We start from the raw sequence: 25865 nt of genomic DNA on the forward strand, positions 1-25865 counted from the left end.
TCACATTTTCATTATGAACGTACAGCATTTTTGAAGCATGCACACATTTTCCCCCTTACGCACAAAAAAACATTATGCAGCATTTGATTAGCCATATATATTTAATTTAAAATACCTTGTGACTGAATAAAACTTAACTTTCAGACCAGCAAGATAATTTATAAACAAAGCCCCACTTATAACCCTGAATGTTCCTATGACTGTCAGGAGATCCTGGTTTACTAATTCAGGAGCGCAGATAACAAATTGCTTTAATTTCAAGCTTATAAATGTGGATGGTCTCTTGTTCAATGCAATGGAATGAAAATATGTCCTCCTGAAGTGTCATGGCAAGTTTGAGGTGCGTACGGAAACAAAGGTTCTCCCTTTCTTTAAATATACGAAAGAGGTAACATGCCCTAATTTGCAATATTAGTCCTTCATTTTCCATGAGTCAGCTGTTTGTAGGATCTTCTGTGCAAAGTGGCTGCCATTTTACTTATATGTCACTGTACTTCACATACTATGAATTACTTTAAAGTGTTTTGATACATTTCTGAGATACAGTAAGCTGCAAGTCTTATTAAATAAAGAGCTGCACCAGTGGGCTGCGACAATTGTCTCTGAGCACTGTGTCATGGGGGTGGGGGGGGGGAAATGCCTAGTCTTCGCCTGACATTACCTCAATGTCATCACGTTTTTCCAGTCTCACCATTTAGGGATCAGTGCAGACCTGCAATGTACTACTCCATCACAATGCATTGGAACTCCAATGCTCCACTGTATTATTTCCCATTGTTGATGTTCTGACATTCATTCTGCAACCAGACAGATCTTAGATGTGACCAAAGCATGGATAAGGATTTCACTGGTGGTAGGTAAGCTAAGGGCAGAGGCAGGTGGTGCTCCAGGAGGTGAAAGCAAGCAATATTGGTAACAAATAGGATGCGGTGTTTGAAGTTCAGTTCTGGGTTGTGAAGGATACCAAGATTTTCCCTACCTAACACAATCGTAGGACTATCACAAGGACTAGAGGTGCAAGGCTGCAGCTGAGTATCGCTTTCTCAGGGCAACTATGCAGTCTTGACAGTGTTGCTAACATCCCGAGAACAAATTAAATAAAAGCACGCCAGCTCTAGTTTTCCTCTTTATTTTCAGGAGACTCCATGTACAAAACCTGATGTGGAAAAAACATTTTGCAGTTTGTTACAAAAATGTAAAATTTAGAGAATGATTCCAAAATGAAATAAATTACTAAGGCTACATACACACACAATTGTTAGTGTCTATCATGCACCTATTCAATTGAAGATTAAAAATTCAGTAACTCCAAATAATGTCCCTAAAATCCACAAATTCTGTTTCAGTACAAGGTGCAGAAGCTGGTGGTTACAGTCCTTGGCTCTGTTACAAGGATATTCAATAGAATCATTTAAAAATCAGTTCCTTTATAAAATTAAGGTGTGTACAGTAGTTATAATGACACTTCAATAACACTTTCACAAGACTAGAAACCTCACAAGTGAGCTTACCAATCAATCTTACAGCAATGACTTTGGCTGCCAGAATCCTAAAGGATCTCGTTTCCAACAATGTTTTTTTTTGCTTTACAGTGACACTGCTGTATATGATGCATTTTACATTCACAGAGACAACAATGGAATCAAGTTGCATAACAAATAAACATTTGTGGTGACATCCCAGTTAATCAAGGAGGTCAGCTTCTTAGTGCTAAAACATTCTGACCCTTGCAGGTTACAGACTAGAGAACTGCAGTGCCAGCAGATTCTAACTGCTTTGTATGATTAACTCTGCAATCTGCCAGTCCCTGGTAATGTCAGTAAATTCTTACTGAAAATAGGGGTTTCACTCTCAAGGAAAAATACCAGGTAGGACTGAGATTATGTGACTTATACAGGTCACCCACCAAAGCGTTCAACAAATCATAGCTGGTGTTTTCCATTAAGCACTCGGTTTATAAACTTCCTGTGAAAAGAAATAAAGATTTGATTATGGTCTCTCCTCCCCATTGATTCACACGGTGGGATGCAGTCGGACTATCTTTGGCAATGGTGCAGTGGTTTCTGAGTAAGTGGCACCCTAGAATTCTCAGGGGGTGAAGCCATCATTAGTAGACGAAGAGCACAACAGGAAATGAGAGAGAAAGCAGTAGTACAGGCATCAGAGACTGTTCTATGGAGTGTGTGTTCCTTCAGGGATCACACTGGATTTTCAGCGCTCAGAGTGGGACCTGCGTGCCTGAAGATGGTCAATGTTATCTGGCACCTGAAGATTTCCAGCAGAACTAAGGGACATTTTTGTCTTGTGTCACAAGTCTAAACACTAACAGAAGTTTATTTTCTTAAAATGCACACAAAAACCCTTTAAATTAAGCCATTTGGACCCACAGGGTTTTTCCATAATTTTTTTTAGCTAGCATTAGTGTTTTCACTTTTTGTATTTGTGGTTACATTTCAAGTGACAAGAATAAGGCCAATTTAATCAACAATCTGTTCAGAGGAATGCTACATGAAATTTGAGGTAGTGGTGGCAGAGATAATGCATAAAGAAATGCATTTCCTATCCGCCTGGTAACAGAACAGCTACTCGAGTCAGCAATTACACAGCTTCTGTATTTAAAGTATGTTAAGAACCTTTGTGTGCAAATGTTGTTCCAGTCATATTGTATTCCACTAGAGGGAACAGAAGTTTATTGAACAATTCTTTAAGGCTACATATGGCAGACAAGTCCTTTTCTGCTTTAGCAAGATTAGTCTGAACCTGTTTCAATATCATGGTGCCTAGCTCCTACAGAGAGATCTTTTGGTCCCAGGCAATGCACATTCAGCGCAATTACATTCTAATAGACAAGTGATGTACCAAGACATCACAACAACTTTGTAGGCCATTTTCCCAGTTCTCTTTCCACCCCTGTACTTTGTCCTCCATTTTCACTCCAACTGTGGGACTCTAAAGTATGGCCACACATTTCTGCACACAGCTACCATGGACTTCTTCATGGCCAATGTCACTTGCAAAATGGTACTTTGTAGCTTACTACATAGTAGAAGCATGAATCAATTTGTGTCAGATCCCAATGGGGAGCATCTAACTTTCATGTGGTGCTTCATCCAGTGGCCTAGCTGAAAGCTGACATAGTTCAACCAAATGAGACTAGTTAGATTGACAGGCAGCCCCGATATCTTCGAGTTAAGGAATCAACTGTACTCCTCGAGCTACTGGGTTGCCAGACTTGTGGGCTTACTTTGCACATTACCATTCTGCTGTAGTACTAATTATTCTGCAATTAAAAAATATTAAAAGAAAACTGAACAAGGAGACAGAGAAAGATGTCCCGACACATCCCATCAATCAATCTATAAAATCCTCTAATGCACCAATTAACTTTAGGGCAAAGTCAAAAGATACTAAAATTAAACAACAGAAATCAAACGTTGCTGTAAGATTGATTAGTAAATTCATTGTCATAGAACATCTGACTTTGGGTAAAAACAAGCCAAAATCATTTTCTGTTGCAACCAGTAAGTTTGACAAATGTTTAGAGGTTGCTCGGCTCGGTTTGATATACACATTGGACAAATACTGTACTCTGCTCCTGATCTGATAAAACATTCTTTACACAAGAAATGTCATTAAAAAAAATTGCTTAAAACAAAGTTATCTGTTAAAAAATAAAAATAGAAGATTCAAAGGCCACAACCATTAAAAAAAGTTAAAAAAAGTAAATTATTTCTCAAACAGAATTCTGACAGCAAATATTTCTGTATAAAAATTCCTTAAGTGGGAGTGCAGTGCATTGTGGACAAGAGGTGAGCCAGCAGGGCACATTCTGCATTGCACTACGAGAGGTAAAAGTGTGAAGAAAATATGAGTTACAGAGTCCTCAGTTAAAGAATGCAATTCCTACTGGGCAGATCCCAAGATATTAGACAAAATGAAATACTGAGTATTTTACATGCCGTAACCTTTCAGAAATACATGTGTTACTGATTTTAGTGTGCATGATTTAAAAACACATGAAAGACAAAATGAATGCTCATTCTTTGCTGTACAAATGTGCTCTAGTGTCTCAACCACGCACCTCATGTGTCTTAGTGTTTCTTTATTCAAGCACTTCTCAAGCCCTCTTAAAGTGATATAGCTGAAATGATTTCCAATTTAGTGTTGGTTTTGGTGGTGGGGGGGGGGGGGGGGGGGAAAGAGGTGGGGTGGAAAGGGAAGTTCTTCCCTATCTTTACATTACCTGTCTAAGGTAATACATCTACATAAACTCCACATATTGGATAAAACACTATCTACTCTGTAACAATGCTTACACTGTGCAAGTCTACATTCGTGACCAAATTTTCCAAGCATATTATCTGGGAAAAGCTGGATCTCTAGAACACTAGGACTGGAAAGATGGGATCTATCTACATCTTCATTTGCAGAACAGTTTTCTAGAAATCGCCATCGACAGCCAGTGTCACCAATCTTCTCAAAGGAAGCCCCAAATCTCTAGAAACACAGTTAGGGTTTCCAAAGAACTTTCTCCAGAGGGTGAGATGGTCTACATGCAAAAGAACAGAGTCTCTAGAAACAAAGTAGAAAGACAGTGCACTTCTCTCAATACGCAAAATGTTCAGGTTTCTAGAGGTCCATTGCTATAATGCTGGTATCTGGAAGCAGGCTGATACAGTCCTCATCAATTGGAGGAATATAGGCAAGCCCATGATAGGTGGAGTACTTTTTCTTGAAGATTTATACCAGAAAGTTTTAGGTCTCCGGTACTTAGGAAAAAAATCTAAACATAGTCAAAAAGAGAACACCCTTCCCCATCCAAAGTGCAGTTGGATTATCTGACTGATCTGCCACGTGTCCTTGGCATTAACAGCTTACACCGATGTCTCCGACTGAAGGCGCAGCACAAACTTGTGAGATTTTGGGTCGATGAACTCCTCAGAGAGTTTGATGAAAGGGATCTTTTTCACTACCACTATCAGACTGAAGTCAAGACATTTCAGTGTGAAAACCAAGCCATCCTTCAGGCCATTGGTCACCGCCTCTTCGCTGCTCAATGTCCACTGACTGGCCAACCATCTGTTCTTATCGTACTGAAGAGTGGGTCCTGGGTTCAGATAACGCTCCAAAAAGGCCTATAAATAAAATAAGACACATGGCAGGGGGGAAAGCTTTGGAACATACAAAAGAAATCTTTATAACAAACACTGAATCAGAGGAAAAGTGAAATGATGTGCCCCAAGTCTCAACAAAAAGCAGAAACTTAAATAAACATGTACACCTGAAGTTTTCAACACCGCTCACCAAGCCAATTCTGATTAATTCCCTAGTTTTGATAAACTTTCAGATATCAGAAATCTTATTAAAACATGAGAAAAGGGAGGTTTCAAACACCAAAATAAACTTAAGACTTTAAAGTTTATGGTTAGTAATTTAGTTTATGGACAAATGTTAAAGTCAGTATTTTAATGCCGCCTATTTCATACAGTGCCATATTGCTGAATAATGTAAAACTAAATTAAGGGAGGAATCCTCTTTAGTGTGGATTTTCTCCTTCATCCCTTTTATTGGGCTGAAATCCAGACAAGAGCCAGTTATTCATCTTGTGTTTCTCTCCACCCCACCTCCCAAACCCTGTTCTTAAGCTACAGCTAGAAAGCCAGGATCATCAGATAGGTTTGAAGGATAACTAACTGATTACACTGTGCAGCCTGGAAAGTGACTACTTGGTTTACAAGCTTCTCCATTTAAAACTATACGGTCTAGAAGCAATTTACATTTTGGTCGAATTATGAATTTCTGATGAGCGATTTGTATTATGAGCAAGTTTTCTGGGTATGTTGATTTTGTTCTGATCAGCAATCACTTGCCTCAGTACAGGAAACTTTGGTTTATCCAGAGGTTAACTGTCCGGAATGCTCGAGCCACCGGCAAAAATCAGGAGCCGTTTTGTTAGGTTTTTTTTCTTTTCGTTGCTTTTTTTTCCCCCCACCAGTCAGGCTCTGCAAGGTCTCGCTGAAGCTGTTGCTAAGCTACAGAGACGCTTGCAAGGTACGGCCGACTGTTTAGAAGCGTTGCTAAGCAACAGGGTTTGTTGCCAGATACAGAGCTCAAAATCTCCGTATGTTTCAATATTACCGCTGGTTTGTCCGGCAGTTTTGATGGGACGGCAACAGCTCGGTCCCGTCGGTGCCAGATAGCACAAACTTTCCTGTACCTTATTTTAACAGATTTTGAAATACCTTTGGCGTCATGTTGTTGGTAACACAGAATGCCAGGTGCTGCAGGATGCTCTCCATGGTGTGGTAGTGTTGCTGTCTGGTAGTGCGAAGATATTTCTGCAACGCTCTCGCCATTGAAGGAAAGATAGACTGTGCTGCATTCAAAGGGTCCATCACCTCTCCAGGAGCTTTCTGCTGTTCGTCATCCTGAAGCCGCCTGATGTGAGTAAAAGCCTCTTCAACTGCTACCACCAACCTGGAGAAACAACACAAGACAAAGAGAAAGCAGAAATGATCAGTTTCCTCAACTTTTCCCTCTGACATAGCTGCCCCCTTCCACACTTTATTCCTTTGAGTGAAGTATAGCAGTATGGATATCAGTCATGTCTCATACCCACATTAGAAATTATGATCAGAATGTCAGGCTTAATCACTGGGGTGCTGGTTAAAATAGCTGCTGTGTACTGTGCAATAGCAAGCAGAGTAAGAAATAATTAGGTTACCTGCAAAATAGTTTTAGTTAAATGCTGTGTTGACTCCCTGTTATCAGTGGAAGTAGAATACTTCATAATGTTTCAGGCCATCTAGTCAGGTTAATTTGAACACTACTCTGCTCCCAATCCTTCCACAACTGACAATTTAAAAAAAGTAGGTCATCTTGATTATAATTTATTCACTACTTCTTGTAACAGTGACCAAAATGATTTGTCTCTCTGAAGGGGAATGAAACAAAAAACATTGAGTATAAAATTCAACTTCGACGGGGCGCAAAACGCCGCCCGTTATACGCCCCACCCGATAGGAAAATCAGGCGGGTTTTATAATGGGTTACCGATCCACTATTGCCTGTTTTACAATACCCATTGAAATTAAATTTTACCCTCCTGGAGCAAGAAATACACTGTGCATTGCCAGGAAAATCTGTGTTGAGTGTTGTGGAAAGCGACCTCAAATGCAGCCACGGTGATGAAAACTGCATGAAGTACATTTGGAACTTTTTTTTTTTTTTTTTTTTTTAAAACACACATACAATGTTGTAGTGTCCAGCTGTGACAGGTCATCACATCTGTTCTCCCTCTTTTTTGACAACTGTATTTCTGAACGCAGGTACCATTAAACTAGATGGCACATTCCGAGGTGGGTTGGGATTTCGGTTTGCCCCAAAGATGCCCACGGCTGTATTTCTGCACTAGACTGGGGCAGAATTTGCTTCGTCAAGGACCTGCTGTGACTTGAGGAGGGTAGCAGTTGCCTGAACAAAGTAGTATTTTTTTGTTAAAATGTTTGTGTTTCTACTGCGGCCTATGCACAGCTGTACTCTTGCTAGGGTCCCTGCACAATTAAACCTCCGAGGTCCACTCTGTTGACTACTGAACGCGGGAGGTCACTTTTCCCTCATTTTAATTTCATCTGTATGCACCTGACATTTGAGGCCACCAGGCCTGCCCTTCTGGAAAAGGGAGGGAGGCTAGTAATATCCTCAAGCACATTCTCAGCCCTGTCCACCCCAGATTTGTTGCAAACTTGTCTGGATTGGGCCGGAAAGCCTAGGTCTTAATGGCCATACCATTACCATAATACTATTCATTCACACTTAATTAACATTCTCTTTAAACTGAACTAAAAGTAGCTATGACATTCTGCCCTCCACCTTCCAAATGAGAAAGCCCTATTCTTTATAGAGTTACAAAGAATGGAAATTTGAAAGTATGTTCTCTGCAGTGTATTTCCAGATTTCCCCATGTTGAGTGAGCCCCACTGCTTCACTGTTATGTTACATATTCAGATAACGCGATTACCTTGCACGCCGCTTTCTCACCCTCCGATCGTGTTCCGCTTCCTCATAGTACAGCTCATTGTGACTTGAATCACGCCTTCTCGCTGCTGCGGCAATCATTGCACGAGACTGTCCAGCTGCATTGTTTCCAGGACCTATGAGTCATTCAATAGCAAGGGATAAAATAAACGCTGCTTGTTCTGACCATCAGCGAGCACCAGTCGTGACTGGGGCAACTTGCGCGCCACGGCTATCCCCGAGTGGTCTAGGGCGGTCAACAGCAAGTAAAAAAAAAAAACACAGCATGCTCTTATATTCTTTAACTGGATAGTCTAACAGTCAAGCAAAGATACCAGAGCGTTGTGATGATAGTCCTCAAACTATGAGATGTGACTACATAATATTCTGCATTGCTCAACCGAAAAACAGAAGCACAAACTAAAAGTTAATTCATGATATGTAACTCTTATTAAACCATATCATACAAAACCACTTTTAAGGGCTATAAAATTGCAGCTGAGAGAATACACATGGGTCTTTTGTCATTGGCTTCAGTTAAAAATATAAATGACCTGTCTTACCTTGCTCCAGCAGCAGCATGGACACAATATTTCAAGGGTCTTATGAGCTGCTGCCAGATGTACTTCTGCATTCAATTGAGAACAGTGATGGGTGGAAAGGTAAATCGGGCAGGGTAGCAATGGGGGAGCAGTATAGTCCCAGTATACAGTACAGTATATGAAGTCACTGAATGCTGTTTATTCTACTCGTGAAGCAGACCTGCATAAGTTTACTCACATCGTAATCATTTGTCTTTGTGGAATAAACATAGCTCTCCAAACAACTTCATGTCCCCTCACACATGGTCTCTCCTCGTCCTATGTAAATCAAGTACACTGCAATACTTATTGACAGAAATAAAATTCAATTTTCTAGGTTCTATTTGTGCAAACTGTTGGAAATCTCTTCATAGTTTCTGACAATGAATGACATAACCATAATCACTGCTCTTGGGAGTACAGGATTTTTGGTGTTTAAATGAGGTGTGTGCTAATTGAATGTCTTAGAAAAAGGTCTAAAACAGAATTGGGGAAAGATACTCTCAGCTGCATCCTCCCTCCCTGAGAGGAGTCACCAAGCCTCAGGTCATCACATAAATGTGGCCAAGATTGGGAACCCAGAAAAGCAAGAAATTAAACCTACGGACCATCGTGCCCAACATGACCCTCACTCATTTGAAGCTTTTGAAATTAAATTTTCTAACTACGATAAAAATACACAATTCTTTGACTATCTTTAAAGATTTGCTTACAATTAGTTTTCATTCAGAGCATCTTTCTTGAGCTACTTTGGCATGTTGCTTGCCAGCCAGTTCAGTGCAACATTATCAAACATGTTATCCACCAAAAGTAAATGTGAATGAAGCGCTTGTAAAGAGTCAGTGCAGCGGTTCTTCACCAAGCTGATGGAGAAGCTGGTGATGTGGCCTTTTGGAGAGAGTAACCAAACACTGACCCCCTTAATTATCACCAAAGCCACAGATTCCACCGAACTGCATAAACCTCAGAAACTGTACAAAATAAAATGCAACACCTTAAAAAAAAACCTTTAACGACTCTCATTCCTTCACTTTAAGGTGGGATTTTACTGCAGTGTTTCCTGCAAACTCTAACACTGGTCCTTCTCAGCAACACTCAGGGGCCACTTACACTGCAGCTTGGGCTCTGCTGCAGTTGGGGCTCCGGCTGGGTAGAAATGCGTTTACAGGCTCCAACTTGGCTGGAATTGTAACAGCAGTGCCAAGGAGAAAGCTGTGCATATTCCTGATACACAGATGAGTAAGACTTACCTGGGAGGTTGGTGGACCTTCGGCAGCATCGACGACTTTCACAAGGGACCCACTTTCCTCACTTGCTGAAGCTAGACAGGGACATGCAGGTAACAGCAACCATACTCAACTGCACTGCATCCCTGGGAGAGGCTTGCATTTAAAAATATAGATTTTAAAAAAAAGTTGATGTGCTACAGAAAAAGCAGGCGAGGGGAAAAAAAGTGAAACTACTAAACGGCACCAAAAAGTGTCGAGAATCAAATGTCTTGGGGTAGGGGGAGGAACGCCCCTACACGCATCAGAAAATACACTTTGCACCACCTAAGCTTAGTTCCCCCTTCAAAAAATTCTAATCCACCGCTGCAAATGATACACCATCGAACCATAGTACATCACTTGCGTATACTTTAGATTCCTACGCCCCAAAATACAACAAATGAAATAGTGGGTATAACTACAGCTCAAGTGAAGACAAGTTCATGTCCCACTGTTCACCCACTGTTTGTTTCATATGTAAGGCCACTGGGTTTCAATTTTCAGTGGAAAAACCAAATTGAATTGTGGAATCAGATCCCAAAACACTGATAGAAATCCAATACAATAAAAAGGAATTTAACTTATTCAGTCAACTTATAAAAAGTACTGGCCTTGGTCACGGGGCTTAATTCAAGGCTGTTTTTCAGTTCCACATTGTTGTTTTGAAGCTGTTCATCGGCGTTTTCAAGTTTTGTGGGTTGACATGCATGCAATTTTGTTGATGGTGCACAGTAGTTATGATTCTGCTATCTATTTTTTTCTGTTAGTATTTCAAAACCCAATCTGTAATGGTCATTTAGCAAGTTAGTTAAAATATAAAGCTGAACGCGTATGGAGCAGGGAACACTTTTTGAGGGTCATATCCTGGCTGGATTAATTTTGTATGGACTTACCATCCACGTTGTAGACTTTCAGTCCAGCCATGTGTTTGGCTGCACGGGATTTCGCGGCAGTCAAGAGCGCTGGGTTGTGGACGGTGAAATCCTTGTAGTAATTCTCCAGAACGACAAGTGCGGCCCGCTGGATACTGCAAACACAGGATAACATTTCTGGACTATAAATATATGGAACAGCCAAACAACTCACCCAATCCTACCTCCGAGCTCGCTGACAATTCTGTGACCAAGGAGCACGACAATATATTTATCCAAATGGACTTTTTTTTTTAAATTTTTTTTTTTTTAAAAAGCCTGCTCTTGCTTACCTTGCTTAGGAGCCAGAGTTAGATGTGGCAATTGGATTTTGCTGGGCAATTCAAACTGTTTGACCCATGGCATAAATTTTATTAGATCGTAAAAAATCAATATCTGAAGAAATCCTGGAACTTTTCTTTAGACTTCAGCTCTGATAGCTTGTAACACATCCAAATGTGATGAGTAAACTTCATGTATTGAAACAAAATCCCAAGTTCTTGGGAACAAGCAGAGTCAGGGTGATACACAGCAGTTTATTATGTATTAGAACAGGTGCACTTAGCTCTCTGTTCTATCTAGATTGTACCAAAGACGACAGAATCAAGGTTTCTGGAATAAACTTCAGCTTACATTCAGATTTTAGGAATCAATCCCCTCAGCTAGTAGTCAAACTGTTCTGAGTAAATGTGGGTAGAACATTTCAGGCTAGGTGGAATTCAGCTTGAATAAAACATTTTCTAGCATCAGTCCTGGTAATAAAGGGTTTTGTCTCTGATAATTTTGAGCTAACATACAAATATTTAGATTCGGTTTCTTCCAAGCCTTTCCATTGCACTGAACTTTCTACTACCAACCTCCACCCCCCCCCCTCCTCCAGCCAGCCCTTTACCCTTAACCTAAGCTGGGCAATAGCTCAATTGTACCAATTAAGGAGTTAGGTTTTACTGTTTAGGAGTGCTGTCCTGTCCACTCCAGTTAAACACTTATCAAAGCCAAAATTCATTGTAGTTTCTTTCAACCCATGTTAAGTACAGAAGCAGTTCAACAGACTGATGCACTTATAGCTAATAAAGCTGCATCAGCTTCTGTACTTTGAGAGGATGGGATTGAGAAAGAAATCAGCTTTAAACTGGCTTTACATGAAAATCTCTCAATGTATGCATTGCATATTTGGCAACGATTTACAAATGAGGGATGGTGACTTCCTGCATCAGGGAGGGATGCGGAATCTACCCCAAAAATCAATGTAAATGAAGGCTAGTGCGAAAGAATCGAGTTGATCATGAAATTACATTCATATAATGCCTTTAATGTAGAAAAATGACCCACGGTGCTTAAGAAAAAAATGCCAAGATAGAAGAGAGATATTAGAAGGTGTGACCAAAAGCTTGGTCAAAGAGCTGGATTTTAAGGAGGGCCTTAAAGGAGAGAGGGGTGGAGAAATTAAGACATTTAGGGAGGAAATTCCAGAGCATGGGAACCTAGGTAGTTGAAGACACAGCTGCCAACAGTGGAGCAAAGGGAAGCAGGATACACAAGCGGCCAGAGTCAGCGAAACAGACAGTTCTTGGGGAACTTGTAGGCCTGGAGGAGGTTAGAGATATGCACGAGTGAAGCGATGGAGGGATTTAAGCATAAAGATGAGAACTTCAAGCTTGAGGCACTGGGGAACTGGCAGCCTATTTAGGTCAGCAAGGACATGGGTGATGGATGAGCAGGATAGTATAGGGACAGCAGAATTCTGGACGAGCTGGTTTATGAAGGTGGAGGATGGGATGTTACAGAAGTGAAAACAAACGGTCTTTGTGATGGAGAGGATAGGATTCAAAGGCTGTAAACAGTTGGGTTCAACCTGAAACAGTAGCCAGGGAGGAGGCTAGAGTTTATGGCGAGGATATTGAGCTTGCGGCAGGGGTGGAAGACAATAGCTTCAGTCTTCCCAATGTTTAGCTGGAGAAAGTTGTGGTTCATCCAGGACTGGATATTGGACAAACAGACTGACAGCACAGAGGCAGCAGAGGGATCGAGAGAGGTGGCAGAGGACGAGAGCTGGGCAGCAATATAGATATCGAAGGGGGGTGGTGGGGGAACGCCAAGGATAGATTGTTGGAGGAATTCCCGAGGTGATGGCATAGGAATGGGAAGAGAAGCTGCTGGTGGAGATGCTCTGGCTAGGAATGGATAGGTATGACTGGAACCAAGTGAGGGCAGTCCCACTGAGCTGGGCAATGGAGGAGAGGCACTGAAGGAGGACGGTGTGGTTGGCCATGTCAAATGTGGCAGAGCGGTCAAGAAGGGATAGTTCACTATGGTCACAGTCACACACAATGTCATTTGTAACTTGGACTGGGGCCGTTCCAGTGCTGTGGAAGGGATGGCATCCTGATTGGAGGAGTTCAAATTTGGAGTTGCAGGTAACATGGGCAGAGATTTGGGAGAAGATCATTTATAATGTACACTATGCCCTAGTGAGACCCTATAAATCATTTAAAAAAACTCAATGATAAAGATTTTTTAAAAAGCAGAAGATAACTGGACGATTAGAACCTTTAAGTTTATTAAACATGCCCATGACCTCCCCGATGACTCAATACAGACCTCGAGGTTGTAGATTTGATTTCAGGCCAGGCCAGCCACAGCATAATTAGGCGCGACACAACTGGCCCCAGTGCCCCTTAGTCAGGGATGGAATTTTTAAAAATCAGCCAGGGTCTACTGAACAGCTTCTGCTAGGAAGTGTTTGTGTATAAAATTCAGGTGAGGGCAGAAACAGGTTTGGCTGCAATATCCTCTACGTTCAAACAGGAGGGCAGCACTGACTAGGCACACACAAAGAATGGGTGAGGTACAAGAGGGCTTCAGTCATCCATCAAATGGTGCCGCAACAGCAGTCAAAGCCTTCAGGACAGAAGGGGACAAAACTGATGAAATGAAACACGCACACCCCTCCCTGTGGGAGTCAGGAATCACTGTTGTGTAGCATTGAAGGAAATTAGCTTTCAGGTTAACACTCAACATGTTTAAAGAGGTCAGAAGTACAAGAGAAGACTTTATTAAGAGTTAAGAATGCACTGATGTGATGGGCAGGAGTCTGACATTCAACCACTGCTCAACATTTACTGCTTTAGGCCAGAGCTCATCATTATTATAATTAAAAGTTGCACAAAAGGAGGAAATTCATAAAGGCAATTAATGATCAAACATGTCCAGGGCTCTGGCCCAGTCCGGTCATATCCCAAACTCCCATTTATGGTCAGTTTAAGACAACAGAGAATGCAAATTATTCAAGATTGCAGAGTTAAATGCATTCAGCGACTGGTTCTAAACTTCCAAATGGTTTCATCCTGTGTTCCAAGCATCAACTGTCAGTGGATGAACCACTTTCTGACGGTGCTTAAAATGCCTGGGTTTTAAGTGTTTTACTACGGTCCATCGAATGCTACAGCTGCATTGCAATGCCAGATTTCTGCCAGCAGAGGCCCCCGGTGAACTGTTTAAATGCTGGAGCCCCATTAGCAGTGCGAACACAAGCAAAATACAGCAGATGCTGGAAATCTGAAATAAAAACAGAAAATGCTGGGAACACTCAGCAGGTCAGGCAGCATCTGTGGAGAGAGAAACAGAGTTAACGTTTCAGGTCCGTGACCTTGTGTCAGAACTGGAAAAAGTTAGAGAGATAACAGGTTTTAAGCAAGTGCAGAGGCAGGAAAGTGGGGAGGGTAGGAAAGAACAAAAGGGAAGGTCTGTGATAGGGTGGAAGGCAGGAGAGATTAAATAGCAAAAGGGATGATGGACATTACCATCTCCTTTTGCCTTGCACCATCATCCCCCTTTGTTCTTTCCTCCCCGCTTTCCTGCCTCTGTACTTGCTTAAAACCGGTTACCTCTAACTTTTTCCAGTTCTGACGAAAGGTCATTGACCTGAAACATTAACATTGTGAACAGCTCAGAATTAGTGTCTCCTTTGTTCATTACGATTTACACACTGATCTTATGCCTGTAGCTGTGTCAATTTGGCAGGGGTCAGATATTCTGATCAACTCACACAGCCAGTAAACTACATCAGAAAGCAGTATGAACATGGGTTTGAAAACAAAAACAGAAAAAAGTCCGTTGTCATTTCAGGTCTTAAGATCCTTCCTCAGAAATGAAAGATATTACAGTTGAACAGCATTTAAAACCAGAAGAGGAGGAAGAGACAGGGAAAACCAGAAACACACAGGAAAAGAAACAGAAGGACCTGTGAAGTGCTTGGGTGGAGAACAGGAGATGGTTAAATGGCAGAAGTGCTATCAGCGAGAGACAAAAGGAGGCATAAGAGAAAACAAAAGAAATAAAAGGCCTATACGAGACAGAGGCTGTGACTAGCTAAAGGGTCGCACGATAAACCAGCAACAGGACCTGGAAGTCTGATGGAAGAAAAAAAGGTCGACACCAAGGGTGTATATCACCGCGGACCATGTGGAGGCAGGAAGAGATGCCACTGCTGGAGGGGTTACCTTGGGATAAATAAAAGTGAAACCTCAAGGGCAATCGTGTGGGGCTGTACTACAGAAAGGAGAGGCCGCAGAGGAAGATGGGGTGGTTTAATGTCAAACGCTGCAGAAATTTCAAGTTGGACAAAAAAATGTTCTTCAGTTATATAGAATGTTATTGGTGACTTTGACCAGAGCAGTCTCTATGTTGTGGGTAGTGCTGAAGTGAGACTGAAGGAATCCAAACCGAGAATTGCAGGAGGTGAGCTTGGTGGTGGATGCCATTCATAAACCGGAGAGACGAATCCCATTCTTTCCTGTGAATCACTACGATCTTCCTAAAATCTTCTGGCTTTTAAAACCCAAGATTACCCGAATCACTGCTTCTAGATTTACTTTTCTGACTCTTTACAACATTGGTAGTGTCCTGCACTATGGGCCTTATCCCTTCACAGTTAAAAGAAACATCTTAAAGGATCTTTAATTTACAACAATAATTCAAAAAACATGGTTCATACTAACCAGGAAGAAAACAACAACCACAGAGGAAAGTTAAAGATAAAAATAAAGAAAAATGGAAAAGAATGAAAGGCAGGTAAAAGTAAAAGTGGATAGACCAACAGATGTGGGAGTACTTGCGTCATGTTCAGACAGTGTCCTGTTTGGACTAGTTTGCTAAGCTAATATTCCCAGTATCAGCAGCCTGAAGATAACAAGGTGGCTTCAGTTTGCACTTCTGATGCCAGAGGTGCTCCTCTTTCAGACATTTACTGAGAGTGGAAGAGATAATTGGCTACGTTTGGTTGTGCATTCCTTATTTTTTTATTTTTTATTTTTTATTTTTTTTAAGATGGTTAACCTTCACCTAATGCACTGGTTCAGTCAACAAAAGGAGGAATCACAGGGACAGCCGTATGCAGCAGTTCTTTTCATCCAATGATGCTCAATTAGCAACTCTATATTTTAATTTTTTTTAATGGAAGCACTTTCTTCTAGCTAGTACTGCAAAACAGTAAAGAAAGTAGAAAAGGGATAGAATTCATGCCACCTGATCATAGGATAGAGGAGAATGCAGGGACTCACTGATGTTGCAACATCCAATATGAAATAAGCTGCTTCACAGTAGACAGTTAACAACCTCAGGAGTATGAAGCACAGACAGTATTGCAAATTACCTCAGCAAGATAGAAGACACTTTTACAGATTTACAGTGAATGTTTTAATCTAACTTCAAGCTTTTCTTTAAATCCAGCAATCACCAATTAAAAATATACACCAATCTGAAGTGAAACTTAAGTATTGAACTCTTGTGATTTGGTCACAGGTAATTAGCACTAACACTCCACTATAATGGAGAAGATGCAAACTGACAAAATATCACCCACTCAACAAACTGAAATGGTGTTCTGTAAATCAAGTGTAGAGATACAAATCAACTGCAAATAGCAGGAGCTCCAGTGCTTTTCACAGCAAGGCAAACACTTCACCCACTGATGGCTGCTGCTTGGATTCTACCAAACATCAGCTTTTCCTTTTCCCTTTCTTTCTTCTGTCTTCCCATATTGGTTGCAGTTCTTAGTTGTGTTACTTACCACAGATGAAACTGCTCTGGAAAGCTTGTACAACAATTTTGTATATTAAAGACAGCGGTTTTTACTTGGGCATTACAATTCTGAGCAACTAATAGCAAATCCACATTCGATGTTAATTTACATATAAAACTGTAACTCATACGTCACAAACTAATGCTAATTTTCTCTTGGACATTTCAATTTTATCCTGAGCCTAAACTTTCTTATTGGACATGCCTAAAAGTGTTGGAAGACAATAGGAGGAAAAAATAGGTAGATGTATTAGAGCTGTTACATGTCACATACCTCAGTAGACCCAGACTGTAGAAATGGGATTCCCCATCAGTTGACCGGGTCACTTTCACAGTGAACATGGGCTGCAGCTGACGCAATTCCAGCAGCACAATTGCCAGATAGTGGATAAACAAGAGGGCATCTACCAGCGAAACTGCGTACTGAACAATTCCTTGGTAATTTGGAGCTCTCGAGTCCAGAATGCGTACTCCATAGAACAGCCAATAAGAAACCACAAACACGAAGATCAGCACCATTAGGAGTGCCCGGAACACAAAAACTCGTGGCATCTGTGCCTTTGGTTTGCGGAAGAAGAGTGCCCAGGTTCCAATGAGAAGGATGAGAAGCTTGAAGGCGACAGAGATGAATAGTCCTTCGCATACAGTACCGCAGGGCTCAAGTACTTCCCGCCACAGAACTTGAGGCAGTACCATAAAGGCAATGGGAGTTAAAAAGACCAATACTCCAAGCACAGCAGCAATGGCTATCCCTAAATGTCGAGTGCAGTCCAGCCCGCCATCATCCGCATCCTTTGTGATCCTTGCAATGTCTTCCTGTGATATACTGTGCTCAGAAGTCCCAGTAATGGCTGTTGTGGTTTCCCCCCAGTTATCGTCCTACAAGGCAAAATGCAATGATCAGAATTGCACTTTACAAACCTTTTACTAAAATCAGCAACTAAATCAAGAAGAATCCAATAATTTCTTTTTGAAGCTCTTAACCTGCCTCAGAGTGTTTTGATATATATTCTGGTTAAATGCCAATATTGTGCTGGGTCCTTATCAAATCAGTTAAGCTTACCAAATCTTCAACAACTCCCCAAACCAGCACTGGTATACAGGTCTGCATTTAAAAGCACAGAACCTCCAAAATAAGCTCAAAATATACTAAAATCTTATTTTTTTTGTATCTATGCTATTGCAATACTTTTGAATCACTCAGATCCTACATAGTTCCGTGAACTTATTATTTAAAGCTACCATTTGAGACCAAAATTACACCTTCAATGGGAATATTTTAATCAAATATACCAGAGAAATTAAACTCACCTAAAATCACACGGTTTAATCAGGTAAGTGCGTGAATCCCAGTACAGGAAACTTTGTATTATCCGGAGGTTAACTGTCCGGAATGCTCGAGCCACCGGCAAAAATCAGGTGCTGTTTCGTTAGGTTTTTTTTCTTTTCGTTGCTTTTCTTCCCCCCACCAGTCAGGCTCTGCAAGATCTCGCAAGCGTCTCTGTAGCTTAGCAACAGCTTCAGCAAGGTACGCCTGACTGTTTAAAAGCTGTTGCTAAGCAACAGGGTTTGTTGCCAGATACGGAGCTCAAAATCTCCGTATGTTTCAACATCACCGCTGGTTTGTCTGGCAGTTTTGATGGGACGGCAACAGCTCGGTCCCGTCGGTGCCGGATAGCACAAAGTTTCCTGTATCTAATTTTGCAGATTTTTAGCCATGATTTTTCTTCAAAAAGAACATACTTTTTCTAGAACCAGCAGCCAGAGGAAATTTTTCCACATTTGTTTACATTGTCCTTACACAGTGATGAGAGGAAATCAGCCCCGTAATTACAATATTGTACCCCTTCTTCCTACATTACAACAGTGACTACATTTCAAAAAGTACTTCATTGGCTGTAAAGCGCTTTGGGACGTCCGGTGGTCGTGAAAGGTGCTATATAAATGCAAGTCTTTCTTTTCTTTATCTCAAGATTTGCATCCTGATTGCCTCACAAGTGAGCTTAGTCTGACACTTCCACTATTGCTAGGCTCTTCACAGATGGCCTTGCTCACAACTGCTACCATGAACAGGTCAGTAATTTAATCTAGTCTCGGGGAATAATTAAATCAAAACCCCTTTTTAACCATGTGTGATTCTGAGGCTGCAGCAGCAACTATTTTTAGAACTTCCTTGCTGCCTTTCTTCCCTGAACACACACTGCAGTTTTGCTTGTGCTTGGACATTGTGTAAGACTGCAGGACGATGAAGAGGATGGATCTCAGCACATCTAAAAAGGTCTGGATCCGGGCTAACAGATTTATTGAAAATTCTCTTACTGTTGTAACTAGTACATTTCCTGCTTTGCATATTGCACTCTGAGATGCTGTACCTCACAGGATACCAGCAGAAACAAATCTGTACAAATTAGTAAATGCCACTGTACACAGTTCCAAGTCATCCTCTAACTGCCCTCACGGCTAAATTGCAGGACTGAATCACATTGGTTAACGAGGCCATGGGTTTACCAAATCAAAGTTCAACCTTTCAGTGCTGCAATGGGTATGCAAGTTACTCTGGGCTGGGCCACAGCTAGGTTATTTGTGGTAGATAAGAAAGCTTGGCTGTTTTTTGTTACCTTCTCACTGAGGAAATTTACACAAGTTCACAATTTCCCTTTTAAAAACAAACATGATAAAGTTTACTGAACAAATTTTTTTTTTTTAAATGACCGCAACCATGAACTTTGGTGAATGCTTTCCCATTCCATTAAAAGAGAACTCCCACGATGACAAACATTATGATTGAACATCGAGACCAAAACGGAGAGAAAAAAAGTTGCCAGCAGAAAAGGTTAGGGGGTGGAGCAAAGGTTACACAGACCCACAGTGCAAGTAGAAACAGCCCGGCCTAACAAATTCTACTTCAACCACTGATCAGAACAACTTGCAGTTATATAATCGAGAAAATCCCCCAAGGTGTTTTAAAGAGGGGGAGAAAAGATAAATGGGAACAGATAAAGGACACTGAGGAACGCATTGAAATTAGGAGGGGCAATCAAAAAGGTGGTTTTTAATCAGGTTTTTAAAAAGTGAAGCGGTTTAGGGGAGAATTGAGCTGAGGTGGTGATGGCTCTGCCACCAATGGTTGGGTGAAGGGAGATGATCCACAAAAGGCCAAGAACTGGAGGATCAAAGGAAGCAAAAGGGGCTGTAAGAGGAAGGGGAGGAAATTGCAAACACAAAGTGGGGCAAGCATGCAGAGATTTGAAGACAAGGGTAAGGATTGTAAGTTTAATGTGTACGGGGGAGTAAGTGTAAGTCATTAAGTACAGGGTTAATGGGTGACCAAGACTTGGTGCAGGATAGGCCATTGAGTGTTGGGCAAGTTGGACAAGAAGGGTATTATGTATGCCACAGTAATTACACGTGGGATGGAACTGCTGCTACTTCGAGTCTTTCAAAGAGACGATTATACACAGCTAATATATTCATTTATTAAAAAAAGGAACATTACAATGCTATAAAGCTGCAAAGCCCCAGTGCTCTGTGTCACTGTGTGTTAGAAATGATGAAAGGATTCAATAGGGTAGATACAGACAAGCTATTTCCTCTGGTGGGCGAATCCAGAACGGTTTTGGGGGGGGGGTTGCGGGGACGACAATTTTAAAATTACAGCTAGACCATTCAGGAGTGAAATCAGGAAGCACTTTTTCCACACAATGGGTAGTGAAAATCTGGAATTCTCTCCCCCAAAAGGCTGTGGATGCTGGGTCAATTGACATTTTCAAGACCGAGATCACCAGATTTTTATTAGGCAAGGATATCAAGAGATATGGCTCAAAGGTGGGTAAATGGAATTAGGTACAGATCAGCATGATCCAACCGAATGGCAGCACAGGCTGAATGCCCTACTACTGGCAGCACAGGCTGAATGCCCTACTACTGGCAGCACAGGCTGAATGCCCTACTACTGGCAGCACAGGCTGAATGCCCTACTACTGGCAGCACAGGCTGAATGCCCTACTACTGGCAGCACAGGCTGAATGCCCTACTACTGTTCCTATGTCACAGGTGTGTGCAACATTCCCTACTCAGCATGCCCGATAGTGAATTTGAATGTCCGGCAAGTTCCAAGACTAGGTACATCGGCACAGGCAATAAAGGAAAATTGGGAGACAATTCACCTCAGTTTGCTCTAATATAGAGACAGAAACAAAAGGGGAAAAAAAAGAAAAATAAGACAACTTTCAGAGGTAGGAAAATGGCAAGTTAACTTGTGGGAAACTTCTTTGTAAGTATATCTATCGAATAAAGCAAATTAACAAAAGGGGCTATTTCAGATAAAATTCTGAAGTTTCCATATACAAATATCATAATATTCATTGCCTTTCTGGTACCTGGTTTCACAGACATCTCTCAATAATAAATAGTTACAGTACAATCTTCAAAACCTACCAGCAACATCCAAAGGTTTGGTAAGTATGTCCAAGCCCTTACCTGTACTGTCTCATCTCCACGAGTTGACTCATTGCCAAGCAGTGGCTCTGCTGGTGGTGTTTGGATAGTAACAGATTTCTCGGACCGGCTGCCGTCTTTGTTTCTGGATTTTTGCCGATCCCGGCTCCTTTCACTGAAAGAAGCAAAAGCAGGGATTTATTCATTCTCAGGGAATGCTGCCACAGAATCTGTATTGGACAACTTTAGATCACAATCTACAGCAGTGTACTACAATTCAATAAAGACTCCGCTAAAATAATCAACGTGTTCTCCCAGTCTGAAACTCTAGTTCACATCATGCTTGGCATAAATGTGTTTGGACATTAGGCCCATCTCCCATTTTAATATGACAGGTTGAACGACAAAGCAATCTACACTCAAAAGTACCTGCACAAAGTTGGGATAGAGGTGATTTTTAAGCAAGTTTCGAGTTAGACAGATTGACAGATGGACAGAGGGGCCAGGCAGCATAACAGAATTTGTGAATGAGACATGCAAATTAGGAAATAACAAAAAAACTGCAGAACAGCTAAAGAATTAAAGTAATGAGAGAAAAACAGTCAATAATACATTAATGGATGGAAAGAATGGGGTTAACTTTATTTTTAAATTTTAAGTTATTTTATATTTCTTTGCTTTTCCTTTTTCTAGGTCTCCCTACACAATAGCCAGTGGAATATTTAGGCAACTCTTTGTCCTCTAGCAATGCTGCTTTGTAATCAGCTGTCAGAAGATGCACGAGAGTGCCCGACAATGGTGATCTCTCACTCCCCCACCTCAACTTCCCCTTTCCTTCCACCCAACATATGTTGATAGTGGTATTTGATTATGATCACCATCTCATCCTGACTGAATCCTCAACAATGGCAATTATAAGCACACACCCAAATTCTACCACCGTGGGACTGTGATGATCCAATGTGCCGTGCCGCCTGGAATGCTTTATTTTGTATTTCTAAGGCTGGGAAAAACAATGGTGCTAATCTTGCCCAAATCCAATCATCAACTCCTAACCTAAAAGTAGTCTGTTACCAAAGTTAGCTATAAAACAGGACAGCTAATTTACAGCTCTAGGGTACTAACGTGTCATTGCTGCTAAACTGATGTAACGTACCACATTCTCTAACAGAAAACACATTACTAATGTTTTTGGATGTCAAATGCTCACCGCAAAATCTGCCCCCTGTTGTATTACTTATTAGGTAAAGGCACCGTGGTTTGTAAATGAGGAGAACTTCGACTGTGTACCAAATCACACTGGCACATGAAGCTACTTGCCCTTGCTGTTTGGTCCAACATTCCCACAAGATGGGATGCAGGCTGGAGACTGGGGTGGCAAATCCTGATCATCAACATGCTAAGAGCTATGCTTTGTTTGTTTTAAAGGAGAAGAATTCCCATAAGAGAGAACAAGGACTCGTGGTGGCCCTGCCAACCTAAAGACTCGCTTGACATGAGGAGGCAGCCCTGTAAATAGTTGTGAGTGAAGGTGTTTGGGTGTGTGGGCTAGGGAGAGCTTGGCAGCTTCGGGCCAGTCCAACAAAGCAAGCATGTTCTTTTACTTCATCGTCAGGCTACTTCTTAAGATACAGGCTCAGTTTGCAGAACAGCTGCAAGGCAATGAATACGTTTGCATTAGAACTCTGTGCCCAGCCACTTCCTCGTACAGACACTTGGTAACACATGCTCTTTTTCTCCTTTTATAGGGACCTCCCAAGATGACAGGGCATGGCAGGAGGAGGTATGGGTGAGATGGTTACCTCTCAGGACCATATCACACTGTCCAACCCAGTCAGGCCCCCTCATGGGATTCAAAAAGTGCCAGTGGGCAGGAGTAGCCAGTCAAGTGTGGCAGTACTTGTAGGGCCATCATGAGCCAGCACTAAGAGGGATATGGCCACAGGAATCCCCAGTCTCCACTGGCCAGCAGCAGGCTGCCCCAATTTCACTCCACCCACTGAAGTAGTAGTAAGAGCACTAGATTAGGTAGAAACCACAGACACAATGTCACCAAGAGGAAGTACCCGAGAAACAAACAGTAATATCATATGCACGGAGCACTAGAAGCACATAAAACACAAAGCAGAGTGCAAATCAGAAGTGAATTTTCTGCAGCGATAAAGAGACACGTGGCAGGAGTCCAAAGATCCAGGAGTTTACAAGTTTTGTGTACTTACTTTTATGGCCGGGGGGGGGGGGAATTTGAGTAAGGAGACGAATTGTACATTTCTTTAAATTAATTAATATTTAGTGATTCTCTACAAGATTTTCTTTACTACATTTATGTTTTTAAAATAAACTCCAATTGTTCACACAGGGTCTGAATGTTAAATTACTGAAGTTATAGTGATCTTAGCTCAGTGTAAATCTCTTTTGGAGCAGAAAAACTGGTCAGTGAATTTTGAACAAAGTCAGAAAAGTTCCAAAGAAGAGCTCTTTCCCATCTCCAATTCTTTTCCAGATGAATCTACATTGGGTCACCCCTTAGTTACTATTTAAGCTGTAACTACATTGATGATAATACAAACTATTCCAAAAAAACAGTACCTACCCGTGTCTGTGAGAGCTCTTGGAGCGGCCTGAATAGTAGGAATAGCCAGAGTATGTGGATTCTGTGTCCATTGTCGCAGATTCCTTGCTGACTGGAAGATGGATTGATTTCCAACAGTTAATGGTTTTTGGTCTGGCTTTCTGGGGGCCAAACAGTGGTTTGTGAATGGTCTTGTCCGGGCCAGATGGGATGGTCAGTAGGTTGGTAGCATGGTTCTTTAACTGGTCTATTTTGGAAGCAAATCGGGGGTCTCTTGTGAAGAAACATTAACCTGCAGCAAGAGCACACATGCAAGTAAAATACTTTTCAAGCAGCATATTTCACACAAACTCCAACTCATATAGTGATTATTGCACTGCAGGTAATCCATTGACAAATATTTGATAATTACATATATTTCTCCACACAGTAACAAGGAAACCACCCAATTACTTTTGTAAATTGAAGCTTTAAACCTAGCTATTAAACAAAAACACAGTTAAGTCTCACAGAGCACAGCAGGAAATGTTCTCTGAACAGAGTAAACCAGAAACCACAGAGAGGGATTCAGTTTGTATGACAACTAACACATATCATATATTCTGGTGTACAAGTCACCCCTATTTTGTGGTGACCATGTTATTGAAAATACCCAGCATATTGTCCACTTGCTGCATATACTTGTCAATGTGTTTACACGAGACTGAAGTGAACTGTTCAGTCGAACTATTTTAAGTCACAATCCCATGGTTGCAAAGCCCCAAAAATGTGAAGGTACATTTATATAGTCGCTACCAGTCTGAAACATCAGACATTTGCAGCATCACTTCCAGAAAGGCAGTCCTTTGCTTTTACTGCCAGTATTGATTAGAATTCTCAAAGCCATGAGAGAACGCTGCACATGTGTACTTACATGCATGCACAGAGCTTCTCTGGTGGCGATTAAAATCTAAATCTTTTGACACTACCTGTATACAGGAGGAGAATTTAAAACATTTAAATTGACTCCAGTTCAGTTCAAAGTGTTCAGGGCTCCAATGGATCCTGTGAGCACGTTTTAAGCCGAGTTTGACACCATACTGGAGTTGCATTGCATGCAATGTCAAAAACAATTTGTTTGAGACTACCTCCTCCAGCGTGATGAGTTACATTGCAACATTACCACTGCTGCAAAGTGGAAGCAGCTTCCCACCAAGGCTAAAATTGCAATATAAAATACCAGATGATGTGGTCATGAACATGTATCTCACTGTAATGTTACAGCAATCATGTAAGGAGTCTTTGGTGAAACAGCAAATGAATGACCAGAAACAATGGCCCAGATATTCCGATCCCTATGGGTGGGTATGTGCTGTGATAGGGACATCGGAAATGCCGGTTTCAGGCATGCACAGCGCATGCAATGAAAACTGGCATTTCCGATCTGTCAAGAATACTCTTGACAGATCCTCCGGCTGCCCTGGAGAAGGGCCTCTGCGGGTGGATAGTTCCGCTTTTTGGAGTCCCTCTGCCCGCAGAAAACCCTTACAATTCTTACGCCTGGTAAAAGCAGGCCTTTTACCAGGATAAGAGTGGGAAAAAAAAGTTTTAAAAAAATGTCACTGGTTTATCATTTAAAAATACTTTTTTTTTTTTAAAAAGGTACGTTTATTTTAGCCCCGTAAAAAACTAATTATGTTTTTCAGAAATTTTAATTTTTGTTTAAAATATTTAATTTATTGTAATTTCAAGTCATTTTAAAAATGTGATTAAAAAAATGTATTTAGTTTTACTATGTTTTTGGGGTGATCTCCATTCATATATTTGACAGGTCTTCCTGTCAAGTGTATGAAGGGAGATTCCCATCTTTGATTGGCTCCCCATGGCCCACGTGATCCCAGGGACGCTGCGAACCGCCTGCACCCCTGGGATACGTGGACCCTGCACACTTGGAGTTTGGAGAGGCCCAGGGTCGGAAGTGTGCGCGTCCCGGGAGCCCTAAGGTAAGGGCGTAGATTTT

At 41.4% G+C, this 25865-nt stretch overlaps 1 protein-coding gene across 1 annotated transcript; it reads right to left on the reverse strand.

Moving 5' to 3' along the window:
- Positions 1 to 1113: 1113 nt before the first annotated feature.
- LOC147123884 (vang-like protein 1) lies at positions 1114 to 25455 on the reverse strand. The gene is made up of 7 exons (XM_085962219.1): positions 23888 to 25455; positions 21337 to 21469; positions 17132 to 17736; positions 10759 to 10892; positions 8021 to 8153; positions 6243 to 6477; positions 1114 to 5135 (listed from the first exon to the last, which is right to left on the reverse strand). Exons 1-7 carry the CDS (start codon positions 23956 to 23958, stop codon positions 4875 to 4877), a joined length of 1572 nt encoding a protein of 523 aa, XP_085818345.1. The 5' UTR covers positions 23959 to 25455; the 3' UTR covers positions 1114 to 4874.
- Positions 25456 to 25865: the final 410 nt, after the last annotated feature.

The sequence above is a fragment of the Somniosus microcephalus genome, chromosome 1 (genome assembly GCF_052327205.1).
Source record: "Somniosus microcephalus isolate GS21.2 chromosome 1, FLI_Smic_1.0, whole genome shotgun sequence".
Taxonomy (NCBI): Eukaryota; Metazoa; Chordata; class Chondrichthyes; order Squaliformes; family Somniosidae; genus Somniosus; species Somniosus microcephalus.